The following is a 13,986-nucleotide window of genomic DNA, read 5'->3' as shown; positions in this document are numbered from 1 at the left end:
GAAAATAGCACACCCAGATTATCTAAACTAATGTGAAAACCCACTTTTGCCATTAAGATTCTGGGGAAATGGCATAAACAACAAAAATAGTATCCAAAATCCATTCTGTAATAGCCTTGAGATGATTCAACCTACCAAATGCTGCTGCCTTCCCTACTCATTTCAGTGAATTTCGTATAGGCCCCATTAAGGCAAAAGGAGATTCAGTAGAATTGGGTATAAGAAGGTACTATCTGTACATCACTCAACTCAGGCACACCCTGCTGATAAAGTGAAATGCCCATAGCTATGGAAAAAATAAGCCTAACCTTTAATTGAATATACAAAATACCCTGAAGGAATTTAGAATTAGCAGCACTTAACTTAGCCTTAGTGAATCAGTCAGGCTACAAAAAGATGGATTCCCAGCATTAATTGGAAGCGAAACCTTAGAGCTAAAACTCTGAAGAAACAGTGAAAAATACAAATGATGTTGTGGAAGAAGGGATTTCCCATATACAGTTGTTACAACCGCTTTGAGATTTGGGTTTTTAAAAAATCAAGTGCTACATAAATCTTATGAAATAAAATAATTAAGACAGCTCCATGCAAATTCTGGAGTCAGTGGACCAGGAAGGTAATACTGCATTGATTATAGGGCACAGGACAGGGTGGCGCTGTGGGCTAAACCACTGAGCCTAGGGCTTGCTGATCAGAAGGTCGGCGGTTTGAATCCCCAAAACGGGGTGAGCTCCCGTTGCTCAGTCCCAGCTCCTGCCAACCTAGCAGTTCGAAAGCACATCAGAAATGCAAGTAGATAAATAGGAACCGCTACAGCGGGAAGGTAAACGGTGTTTCCATGTGCTGCTCTGGTTTGCCAGAAGCGGCTTTGTCATGCTGGCCACATGACCTGGAAGCTACACGCCGGCTCTCTCGGCCAATAATGCGAGATGAGCGTGCAACCCCAGAGTCGGTCACGACTGGACCTAATGGTCAGGGGTCCCTTTACCTTTACCTTTATACTAATACTATGGATGAGCTTAACACACACCCTCCCAATCCTTTACATATGGAGAATAGCCCTGGTCTACCTTACAGGATTGCTGGAATGATTCCTGAACACATATGTAAAGTATGTTGAGCACTAAAGGAAACTGCCAGGGAAATTGCCATATGAAATAAGCATTACTGTACTCTGAATATCCTCAGTTTTTGGTCAATTTGTGTCGAGAGATTTCTGACCACCTTTTATAGGTTTAGCCCTTCATCTTTGCTCATATTAGCACAGGAAACAAACAAATATATATATCATGGGGAACAAAGAAACCCACCACTTTAGTATTTACCATTTATTGGTGACAAACACTAAGTTTTACTTACATTCCATGGGGAGAAAAAATTCCAGCGTAAACAATGAACTGAAGCAGTACTTAACTTGCAAGGCTATCGTGCTTTACCTGGACCATATGCAAAACTTTATTGCACACACCACTGTGTGCAATAAACACAACATCAAAAGCAACACAGTTTATATATAAACATAGGTAATTTTTTTCAGCCCTACATGGAGATGTAATTAAACAGTATAAAGCACTCAAGGAAAATCAATCTGCAGTTTTATATGCACTACATTGAGATCATATCCTGTACTGTACTGAGTTTGTGTGCCTTTATATATAGACACACACACACAATTTTTTAAAACAAAGATTAGAGACCATTAAACTTCTGTTGCATTCAAGTTTTCCCTCCCTCCCCAAAAAATTCTAGAAATCAAAATGATCAAATGAAGTTTAAAAATTCCTAAAATGTGTAATTTATTCAACCGTTCAATAATTAGGCTAGACTTGCCTAGCTGGCTTTGTTTTTAATCAAATGGCAGGCATACAGTTGTTTCCAGTGAAATTTTTTACAATTTCATTAAAAACAAAAGACCAAACATATACATGGATATGATCTTCCCAAGTTAGTTCATAGGTAAGTGTTATCAGACAACAAAAGTTTCTAAACTGTGCTATATTTCTAGGTACAATTAAGAAACTTTTCTTTTTTTCTTTAAAATGAAAAATTTATAGTGTCATTCAAAACAATGTAATGAAACTAAAAATTTTATCACTGTTTGAAAAGCAACGGTTATGATTTAGATACTACAGTGGATTGTGACAACTGTAGCGCTCTAAAACAGTTAGGTTACATTAATTAGGAAGCATTTGATTTTCTCTGGTGCTTTCAAGGTTTGGGTCCAGTCAAGCCTTTTTTAGGCAGTGGTGTCCAGTGTTTGTCCCAAAGTGTTTGAGCTAGCCGGTTTGAGGAGAGGGTCGTTTTCCATTTCTTGCTTCACGCATCTAGAAAAAAAATGAAAAAGGGTGTGTTTTTTTTCCAAAAGGGAACCACACTTGGAATTATGGATCTTTCAGCCAGAATTGTGGCTCTTTCAAACTCATGCCAAGAGGCACATTTCCTTTGAAATAGCAAACTCCCGCTGTCGCATTTATCCACTGACTTTAAATGCGCTGCCAGTAATGCAATTAAGCTTCGCTAACTTAAGACGACTCTGTAAAGCACGTCCTGAGAATGGGTATAGTTAATGATGTTCTGCTTACAGCAACACATTCAAAACCTCAAAGAATACGAATGACAGGACATGTTCTTGGAAGAAACCAAAACTAGACTAGTTGTGACACTAAATGGACAACAGCTGGGCATAAACCTGCTTTCCCACTCATCTGCCAATGTGATACAAGGTTGATTTTTATAACTCTCCATGTAAACAAATACTTCTCTAAAGGCAAATGATATTTCTGTGAAACCATTAGAACGTTGTGCCTGGGTTTTTTGTTTAGTAAAAAAGAGATAAACGCTCAAAAAGATCATTTTCACTCACACAGACATTGGTCCATTTCCTGTTCTTGGCATCTCTGTACTTTGTTGGTCCAACTCAGACAGCAATTTTAAGATGTTTAATGCAGCCTAGAGAAGGAAAAGATTGAATTAAATGTCTGCATATAACATGGGTGTTTTACGTGTCTGAAGTCACTGAATTAAGGTTTTATATTATTGGTTTTAGGTTGTATTTTTGTTTCAATGATTTCTTCTTATTTAGACTGTATGGCACTTGAGATATTTTTGAAATGTTAGGTGGTTTATCAATGCTTATAAATAAAATAAAATAAATAAATAAATAAATAAAGGATGCATGTTGTGATAAATGACTGGAAGAATACTGGGCAATGTATTTTAAAAACACTCAACACCCTACTAAAAGTTGGTCATGCACACAGAAATGAAAAGGATTAGTTCCATCCAGGATTTCCGTGGCCTCAATTAGCAGACTTGCCATTTTCCCATTTCCAAGCTGCACAGAATGAAGATCATTTTTCATGGACAAACTGGGCAAGTTAGGTATGTATATGTGAGAACTAGGGCTCAGCATGGGAAGAATGCCCTGTATGTAGCCTAAAGTTCTGGCTAACTCAGAACTCTGAAACTAGGACTGAAGTCAAGGCTTCTGCAACAAAAATCTTTGCACCACTGTAGGTTTCTCTTTTGTAAGACACAATAGCATGAGATATTTGAGCAGTGAGTCCACTAGGATGGTGCATCTCAGAGAGTTTAAAAGCAGCTGGCTCAGTAGATTAATGGGAAAGTTTGCTGGTTCATAATTCACACTGACTCCCTCAAGTAGAGCAGCAACAGACCTACACATTTCACAAACTCTTCTCCTCCATTAGTCAACATTTGTCATCACTCCAATGGGTTTCCCTTGGACCCAAAGAGAAAAAACCTGAAGATGCCTAATCTAGACTCCCATCCATCTGAATGTTTAAGTGATCACATTGGAGGAAGTTAATGACTGGTCCACAATTCATTTATATAAATCAGCTCCACGTTCCCTTACCATATCGTGGCAAGATTCAACATCTTTCCCAATTCCATGGCTGATCAGTGGCGGCTGAGCGGAACAATTTATAAGAGACACAAATTCGTTCTTGTTGTTTTTGGGGAAATCTTTGTATTCAACCTAAGAAAAAGAAAGTTTGAATTATTTCCAAACGGGTGTCCCCCAACCCTCTACACAAACTCTTATTCGTTCCTCAGAACTCTCATTAGCACTGCAACATTGATATGGTAACAAGCAGGAGTTTCTCCCAGGCAGAAAAAGATCCCTGTTCTTGTCTACTCCAAACCACAGTGAAAAGAAAAGAAAAACCTCACCTATCTTTCAGGTGTTGTGCATGTGCTGGAGAACTGGAGGTGGGCTAAACTTTCATATAAGTTAAAGGTTTTAGTCTGCCTGGCTTTTTGTTGTTGGGAGCTGGGAGATTTCTATCCTCCCCAGAGCCCCAAATCACTCTCCCCACACTCTACTCTTGTGAATGTTACTTGTTAGAATGGTCTTCTAAATTTAGGAAAGTGGTACACCTGGAAGGGCTTTTATTAAGCATCTCAAGGAGTATGCTACTTCCCTATATGCAAGGAGATTGCTTCCTCAGGAACATTCTAAAATTGAGGGAAGCCCTCACCTGCAGGGGAGCCTAGTCCAGAAAAAGTCAATTGCATAACTATCCTGAACATGTAGATTGGTACACATGTAAGAATGGAAAACAAGTCAAAACGTATGCTGAATCTAAATGTCTCCGAGGAAGAAATTCAGACATACACTTCAACTGCATGAGCCTTCTTCTTCTTCAAAGAAAAGAGGCTTTGGTGCAAGCCATACAGAGATGAACAGAAGTTATTTAAGTGCAATGTCTGATGGACAGGGCTATGTTTTTGTTGAGTAATTAAAAAGACAATGCACACACACACACACACACACAGAGAGAGAGAGAGAGAGAGAGACAACATAGGAACAGCATTCAAGTTGTATACTAGCTGGGAAACTTTCCATTTTTAAAAATGTAATATATTGGCTTTCCAATATAAACATAGGAAACTTTCTGTTTTGGGCGAGAGGCTGACATGCATGGATTGGTACGCGCCCCATGTGGTTTTCTGGAACAAGGTTTTTATTGAGCAAGTCAAATCCTATGAATTATTCTGCTTGCAACCGATTTACCTGGATTCCCTGAACACCGGAAAGGTAGTCCAACTGTTCGGAAGGTCTAGTGAGAGGTCCATGGGGCACATGGCCCGAGGAGCTGTTTTTTAAAATGGTCTCAGCAGTAGGAGAAGTGCCACCGTATAATAGCTCTCTAGCAATCATAGCTGTCACAGTAGCCATGGCAGGATTGGGGGCTGCCCTGTTGAACTCTTTGGTGTGGTGTCCTTGATTAACTCCTACAGCCTGTGCAACCTCAGGGACCATGGGAAGAATGCCAGCAGGAAGCTGCTGATGGCTGAGATAAGGCATCCTGAACTCATCCTCTTTATTACCTATTAACGAGACAGAACAAACAAACAAAATTTCATTAATTGGCAAGGGTCTGGTCATACACAAAATGGCAGATCACAGAGCACAAAATCCAAAATCGCTTCTGAAATCCAAACCCTATCCTGGCCTTCAGCATTCCTTCTGGGTCTAATGCGTTTTATTCTGATAATGATTTCACATTGCTTTCCCCAAAGCAGTTTGCAAAAAATAAGGCTTTTTAAAAAAAATTTTTTGAAAAACTTTATTGAGAAAAAAGAAAAAAATCAGAGATACATCCAATTTTCAGAACCAAAAAGAAAGATTATATGTATCTATATAAAGTGTAGAATTTAAAATATAAGTTACATAACACAACAGAAATATCCTGCGATTCACACGCGATTTTACAAATGAATAAACTCAAAATTTCTCTAAAATTTCAATGTACCAAATGTGATCTAAAATAAATTCTTATTTCAACATTTGTCAACGCTTCCAATCCTTTCCATTATACCTAATTTCCAAACTGATCTTTCTCACAGGTTTGATGTTATTTGGTTTTCTTCTTCTATCTTCTCTTTTTTATTTTATACTTTTTATCTCTCTGTTTGTCTCTACATTACAAATACCGTTCTATGTCTGTCAATATTGAGTTGTTATTACTATGTGTTATTAAATATTCTCTGAAACTGGTCCACTCTTTTGATATCTTTTGAATACCTGTTCCTCGCATCCATCCCGTCATTGTCCCAAGCAATGCCTGATATGAGCCAAAACTTTGAAAGTATTTTCCAAATAGAAAAAAATAAACCAGCATTTTAGTTTTATTAGAGTGGATCAAAAAATAATAATCTTGCGTCACCCTCCACGCATGCATTGCTCTGGAAATATACCTTGGAAAATAAGCAAATGGTCAAACCTTTATTTACTTTATATTATTGGGCCAGCAAACTTATTTTCACATATGTGTGTGCATGCTATGCAAAAATCACAAGGTGGGGGAAACCGTAAAGCCACCCAAAGCTTCTCTCGATTCCTGCAGCCCCTGTTAACTCTGCTATCTTAGCTCTCCCCCTGCCTCATGCAGGGAGGGGGCAGCGAATCACAAGAGCAGGTGTCAGCAAAAATCACGCTGCAGGAAAAAGTGAAGCTAGCCAATGACTCTACATAGCTCCATACAGTACTTATTTCAGACATCGTGATATATCAGTAAATTGAGCTGGTGAAACATCACAGTGTTGAAAACCAGGTATCGCCCAGCCCTAGTGTCCCCTGGTCTACCTGGGTGACCCATTAAACCTATTTAATGCCTAGTAACTATCAACCAAATAGTATGGCCTAACTGACCTTCAATTCTTGATGGCTGAAATCACAGAATGTCAATCTGCTCTGATATAGCCATCATACCAATAAAATAAAATAAAAGAAGAATGGAATGAAGGTTACTTACTAACAGATGTTTCTTCAGAGCCAGGCTCAAAAAACGTTACTTTTCTTCCATCACCTGGCTTCTTTACTGGCGTCTAGCACAAAAGAGAGTTATTTGGACTTGTTATGCCACTGCGCTGAAGAGTCGAGTGTTACTAACAACCTTTCTAAACAAAGCCTACGCCACTTTGTTCTTACACCACCCCAATAGCAAATATCAACAACCCAGGGCCATCCCTCTGAACCTAAGAGAGGAGACTTGCCTTCATTGCCACCTGATAGAATACTAGGTCATCAGCAATGTTGGGGCAAGCATTTTGTTTCACTCCAAGGGCCCTGCGGAAATGTGTCCATATCCATAGTGGATATGCACTAGTCCATCTGTACAACGACAGGGGGCTAAGATGCTACAATAACAACCTCACTGTTCTAAGCGTCTTAATCTATATACATAAAAATGTAGGCATTGCGTGCACGGAGGTCACAGCCTTTCTCCGTAACCGCTGAACTGTAATGTAACAAATTTGGCCACAATGTTCCATGCCCATCAGTGAGGGATCTGGCATAAATCCCCCCCCCCCAAAGCAAACCTTTCACACCTAAAACAATGGTTAAACACAAAAAAGTGGAGCACAAATTAGATGTCACCAGCAGAAGCTCTGAAGACTCCAGCAGCATCCAATAGAAAGGCAGATCGCCCACTGCTGCCTCGAAAGCCGCGCCACCAGATGACATCACAAAATTCCACAGCAACCAACTGAAAACAGGCCTTTTGCAGCAACAAGGCCCAATATTGCCAAGTGGAGGTAGGGGCCTGCCAGGGGGTGGGGTGGGGGGCCGAATAGGGGGCAGGGATAGGTAATGGGTCAGAACAGGGTGGGGGGAGACACAGGGATGAAACCTGCCCTCTCCATGGTATCTTGCCTCGGCTTTGCAGGCTAGGCTGAGTGGATTTAGGGGGGGGTGAGGGGCCCCGAATAGGCCGCAGCATAGCATCAGCTGAATATGGGACTTTTACAGGGCCGTGCCTTTGGGTAGAATAAATGTTATTTCACATAACACACGTGGGTAGGGGAGTCAGGGTTGGGACAGGGCAAAATTTTACAGAACACGCGCATTGGGGGAATGATTGTATGCAAAATGAATGGGTCACAGAGATAACCCGGGGGGGGGGGTTGGACGGAGGAGAGGAGGGAAATCACAGGGGTAAGCCGGGGATGGGGGGAAGAGGGGGAATAATAGGTCATGGATCAGGACAGAGTTGGGGGATTCACAGGGATGAGGGAGGGGAGGAGTGGGGGAAACACAGGGATATGTCATGGATCGGCACAGGGTAGGGGAAATCACACAAATAACCCACAGCAACGCGTGACAGAGCCAGCTAGTAAGGTAATAAAAACCACACGGTGCAGCAAACGAAAGTGCACTGCTCATGGTTCCTCTCTCCTTATGATGCTTATGAAACATCAACCTTAAGCTTTTAGACCAGCATTTCCCAAACTTGGGTCTCCAGCTGTTTTTGGACTACAATTCCCATCATCATTGGACACTGGCCCTGCTAGCTAGGGGTGATGGGAGTTGTAGTACAAAAACAGCTGGAAACCCAAGTTTGGGAAACACTGGTTTAGACTCGTTTTGACAACAATCCAGGCTATAGAATTGCAAGAAATGCAGGACCTTAATAAAGGGCTATATTTGGGATTCAGCACAAGCCACATATTATTGACACAGAAAAAATGGGATTTTATAAGGTAAGCAGGATCATACCTACAACCAAGTCAAGAAATTGAAGTTGCCTATATCAGACATGTCCAACTCCCAAGAGACTGCAATCTACTCCTACTGTTTTAAAAAATGGAAGTGATCTACCTATTGGATTTACCCATTGGAGCTTTTTTTAGGGAGCCAAAGTTGTCGAGCCTTTTTTTGGGTGGCTCAGGATCATGTGATCAACCAGAGTATTGACCACAGACGCCCCGAGATCGACCAGTCAATAACACTCGACCTGTGACCTATTGGACATGCCTGGTCTAAATGACCCAGTTTACAACCACCCTACACCTGGGAATTTTACAGTCTGGATAATCTTCAGCACACAAGTCCCTATCTCACCTTGCACAGCCCATCATTTAAGAAGTCTTACCTTTTCTTCTGTCTTTAGTGCTGGCTTTGGGGGTTGTGGTTGAGGGACTTTGAATCCTAAGAGCTCCAGCATGTTTTCAGCTGCATTACGCTTTGCTACCTTCTTGTTAGTTCCCATTCCTTCGGCTGTGTGCATGCCAACTTTCACCTAGAAGTATGGAGAAATAGATTATTAGAACAAGTATCTCTCTATGTAGGAAGGGGAAACTAAACGCCGATGATCATTAGTAACGTATCTGTCCAAATATGGCCTTGGAGGATAGCCAGGTCATGGTGCCTCCATGCCACTGACTGCAGGCACTGACACACAAAGCAGGCAATTCATGCTCCAAGACTTTCCCTCTGGCTTTTTTTTTTAACACCCCAAATAAGTTTGGATTCTGGAAGTGTCCAGAGAATAGTATCAAGATAACATGATTAGAAGTTTATTAATATGCATGTGGCAATCAATTTTGTGCTTTGCAATGATCTCAACGTTCTTCAGCCCCTGTAACAGCTCCCCGATACTATTGCAACATGTTGCTCATCTAAGCAGTTTCTGCATTTGCAAGGCACAGAGCTTCCAAAGGATTCTATGAGAATGGACTAGCAGACGAAGACAAGACAAGGCTTCCCAGAATTCTACTTTAAAATTACAGCACACTGATCTCATTATGAACCTTGAAGAATAAGAAAATCCAAACGGAGAGAACAGAGGACTGCGCCAGCAGAAGGAGAAGGGGTGAATTCCTCTAAGGAGGAATATGGAATACAGTACATAATGTATGTTAACATGATACGGATAGGTGTTGAATGAACCTACAGGAGACATGGGAAGTAGTCAACAGCTATTTCCTGCTTATCTTCATCTCCGTAAGAGTTTGGGACACAAAGACAATACATTCCCAGCAAGAGAAAATAGAATTCAAACCGTCACGTATTGCTGTCACACAAATAAAAAAGTTCCCCATGACATAAAGACACCAAAAACCAGAGGAAGCAAGCTGCTGACTGGCCATGGAGAACTCTTCCCTTCTTCCTATCACCACCACTAGACCAGGCATGGCCAAACATGGCCCTCCAGCTGTTTTCAGACTATGATACCCACCATCCCTGTTTCCAGACTATGATACCCACCATCCCTGACCACTGGTCCTGTTAGCCAAGGATGATGGGAGTTGTAGTCCCCAAACAGCTGGAGGGTCACGTTTGGCCATGCCTGCACTAGACAGCTGCATCACAGGGGGTGGCTGGGGGAAAGAGAAAGAGTGAGCAAGCTCTGCTGCTGCAGTGGCCTCTAGAAGCAACAATAGCTTTCAGTCAGCAACAGATGCAAGGAGGAAATTATGTGAGCACCATAAAAATACAGTGTGTTGAAATTAGCACGGGATTACATTCTGCATAGCATAGGTTCATTGTCTAATGCAAGGCTCTCATTTGTGATAGCTTCTTGGCTTCTGCAGTGCACTTTACATGGGGCTTCCCTTGAATAGTTCAGAAACTGTCATCTGGTCCCACATCTCGTGTGGTTCTCCTCAAAGAGATAATATGACACCCATTTTCTATGATCATCACTGCTTACCAGGTGTGCTTCTGGATTCAATTCACTATCTGTGCTGATTTTAAACCTTTGAAGTATTCGGTCTGAGATATTTAAAAGAGCATCTGCTCCCATATATACAGGTGAAACTCGGAAAATTAGAATATCATCAAAAAGTGCATTTATTTCAGTAATGCAACTTAAAAGGTGAAACCAATATACGTATGAGATAGATGCATGACATCCAAAGCAAGATATGTCAAGCCTTTATTTGTTGTAATTGTAATTATTTGTTGTTGGGCGGGTCAATTATAAATGGAATGTAATTAATGAAATGTAATAGCGATGTTTATTTTTGTATTATTGTAACTATTTGTTTTATTACTGTGGAATTTCCAAAAGAAAGCATTTGTAAAAATTAAAAGAAAAAGAAAAAAAACAATAAGTTGTATTACTGAAATAAATGCACTTTTTGACGATATTCTAATTTTCCGAGTTTCACCTGTATACCCACTCCTCTCCCTTTCTGTGTTAAGGCCTACCAGATAGATGGCAGTAGCACCCAAAGCAATATGCATTAAGATTACCCTCTAACCCAAAAAATATTATTTGGTGGTACCACCTGCATTCTGTTTCCCAAGGAAATTCAGCCGGCTCACTCGATTGTAAAACATGTCTTTACAGCACCTTAAATATTGCTCTGCCAGGCCGAGAAACTTTGATCAATTATTTAATACAAGATAAACCGCTGCGGTGCATTTTTTATATGAACTGTTCAAGGTTTTTATGACATTCTATTGTGGTTTTATTGTAATCTTGCTTGGAGGGGCCCTTGTGGCCCTAAGCAGCTTATAAATTCAAATAAATCAGTCACATGGCTGCCCTGCCCTGGACAAAGTGCTGAGCTCAACACAAACCTGCATCACAAACTCCCTGCGCCTCGGAAGCCCACGTTCTGTGACGAGCATGTACTCTGGCTCCTTCTCTTTCTTCGCTTGCTGTATTTGAGCCAGTCTACTAATGGGATTCATACCTTGGCCGTATTCGGGACTTGTCTGCAACTTAGATAGAAAAAGCAAGAATCAGCCAACAGTTGGCAAGAGCAGTTCCAATACATCACATTCCCATTAAAACACTCCAGGAGATAGGGGTGTGTGTTGGGTTGGTGGTTTTTTTAACCGTTAACTTTGCTATTGGGTTTTCAGGAAGTATTGGTAGACGTTGCAGAGTTACAGACACAGCTGTGAAGAATTGTTCTGAATCACTTTAAGAAGACAACAAAACAAAACAAAAACAAAACAAAGCCATTATCAACTGCAAACATTATACATAGACACAGGAAGCTCAAACTGACTCAGGGAAAGGTATCTACAGCATCACAACCTTCAGCATTCATCAGTAATAAGGTTGCGATCAAAATTATTTCAGAAATAAATCATACTGAAACAATTTTTGTGTCTCTGGAGGTTTCAGTCCATGTTGTCTAGAAACACAGGTGATGGGGGATACCGACTTACCTACAACTGAACTGCCTCTATGCTCCCTACGGTGCTGCAACTTTTTTCTTAAAAAAAGAGATCTGATATACTAGAAACTACATCACCAACTGTGCTCATTAGATTAAGCTACGCCTGATTTCTGCACAAGGCTGTTACATGAAGGCTGAACATGCATGCTATGCTTCATACACTAAGAGTGCCTACTATGCAAGCCTCCACTGAAACAGAGCTGCACAAGAACATTTGGATTACAGATGGCAGCAAAGACACAGCACAGGTCCTGGCATTTAGACAAGGTAAGTGCTTCCTTGCTGATACAGAATCACCACTAGTTTGGCACGACAACAGCAAGCAAAGAGTTCCGATGACCACAGGTACAAACTGAGGTGTCTGCTATAGTGTAAGACAGCATTCTTAAACTCATCAAGAATTTCCTTCTACAACAGCTGAGATTTGACTAAGTGCATACTTCTCTCACCTTGACTATTGATTTTGTTTTCTTTTTGATTCGTGGCTTCATTTTCTCAACCGTAGGAAGGGGGGGCAGTTTCTTCAATTCCTCTAGGACTGCTATGGCCGCGTTCTTCTTTGAGATCTTCTTGCTCTTGCCTTCACCCTCGCCCATGAATTCTCCCACAGATACCTTTGTTACGAAGCTCTTCATATGAGGAGGACCGCTCTCCCGGGTCACCTGTTTCAGAGGGAAAAACTGAGTGAAAGCGTGATAAACATTTATTAAAAATGGTAGGGTAAAATGGTTGCAGCAAACTTTACTCACAAACACTAAATTACAATTGGGGGGGGGGGGAAGGGAAGAACAAGGCTAATTTAAACAACATTCCTAATAAAGCGGGAAGTGGCTATATTTTTTAAAAAACCTCTCAGTACATTACCCCACCCCATGTAGGTTAAAAATGTAAACCCAGCTAAACTTTACATGCTAAAGACAGTATCTGCAGTCTTATTTTATTCAGTATGTACCAAGTTAGTCTTTTGGGGGCACTACATTTTGCCCCAACTACAAATATTTAGGTCTGTGACAGTTTTTACTTAAAAAAATTAAAAGGCTATAAACCTTGGCATGCATCCATGCTTAACGTTAAGCAAATACCCAAATATCCATTCATAATAAAGCAACAAAGGGACATATTTTTCTTGCACTCTACACACAATAAACAGCAAGACAGTACATTCTTAAACAGAAAGAAATTACATTAGATATTAGATATTTATACTGTCATAACAGGATAATTCAACTTCCCCATTCTTCTAATCCTTTCAAAGCCTTACCCACTGAATTCAACTACCAGGAGTGGACTTCCACTTATGGGAAGAGCTCCTTCCCCTTGCAATAAAGTCCCTTTCCACTGCAGCCCTCATGCACCTTCCACATCTGCTTCTGAGGGCTGCAGGAACATTTGGAGTGGTGTGGTACACAGTGTGGGGGCTGCAGCAAAGGGGAAATCAGTGACACCCTCCCTCCCACTCACATAAGCAAATATATCTGCAACATTTTATGACATTAGTGGCATCTTCCTTTCCTTCCAAATACATTGGAAGAATTTAAATGCTGTCAGCACACAGCTTCTCATAATCCCCCTTTTAATGGCTTTCTGCTATGAAACAAAACAACCGGACCCACGGAAAGAGAATCAGGATATATTTTAATACAAGATTTTAAAGCCCCCCAGCCAAGTAGTGCTACCTTCAGTATTCTAAAGTACTGTAAAACCACTTTTAGAGCAATTAACTAAACCTACCTCAAAATTCACAGGCAAGTTCCTTTTAAGTGCAATCTCAAACACTTGGCTTATTTCAGATTTATTGAGATTTTCATCATCTGGTTCTCTGCCATTAATCTAAGAGAAGAACAATGATATTGAAGAAACTTCTTTTGCACTTACTCACTAACAAATCTGCCACACACAGTAAAGAGTTAGTATCATAATTTTAAACATGATTTTCTCCACTCAACCCCAAGGAGCAGATTAAACTGAAGGCTCAAGGACAGTTTTCACGAGGAGTGCCTGACATGCCAAGGAGATTTTCCAGAGTTATTCCCTTGT

At 40.8% G+C, this 13,986-nt stretch overlaps 1 protein-coding gene across 6 annotated transcripts in view; it reads right to left on the bottom strand.

Moving 5' to 3' along the window:
- Positions 1-1,407: 1,407 nt before the first annotated feature.
- STAU1 (staufen double-stranded RNA binding protein 1) overlaps positions 1,408-13,986 on the bottom strand; it is a 50,221-nt gene continuing 37,642 nt past the window's right edge. For 3 of the 6 annotated variants that reach the window (XM_035123763.2, XM_035123764.2, XM_060277294.1), the window contains 9 exons: positions 13,681-13,779; positions 12,399-12,629; positions 11,339-11,482; positions 8,904-9,050; positions 6,783-6,855; positions 5,039-5,355; positions 3,878-4,000; positions 2,864-2,949; positions 1,408-2,324 (listed from right to left, as the gene is read on the bottom strand). In XM_035123763.2, the coding sequence (XP_034979654.1) occupies positions 2,237-2,324; positions 2,864-2,949; positions 3,878-4,000; positions 5,039-5,355; positions 6,783-6,855; positions 8,904-9,050; positions 11,339-11,482; positions 12,399-12,629; positions 13,681-13,779 (1,308 nt within the window). In that variant the 3' untranslated portion in view covers positions 1,408-2,236. The remainder of the gene's footprint in view (positions 2,325-2,863; positions 2,950-3,877; positions 4,001-5,038; positions 5,356-6,782; positions 6,856-8,903; positions 9,051-11,338; positions 11,483-12,398; positions 12,630-13,680; positions 13,780-13,986) is intronic. The other 3 variants (XM_035123765.2, XM_035123766.2, XM_035123768.2) reach the window with 3 other exon arrangements.

The sequence above is a fragment of the Zootoca vivipara genome, chromosome 7 (genome assembly GCF_963506605.1).
Source record: "Zootoca vivipara chromosome 7, rZooViv1.1, whole genome shotgun sequence".
Lineage (NCBI taxonomy): Eukaryota > Metazoa > Chordata > Lepidosauria > Squamata > Lacertidae > Zootoca > Zootoca vivipara.
The sequence above is the reverse complement of the archived record's forward strand: the minus strand, read 5'-3'. Positions and strand labels throughout refer to the sequence as shown.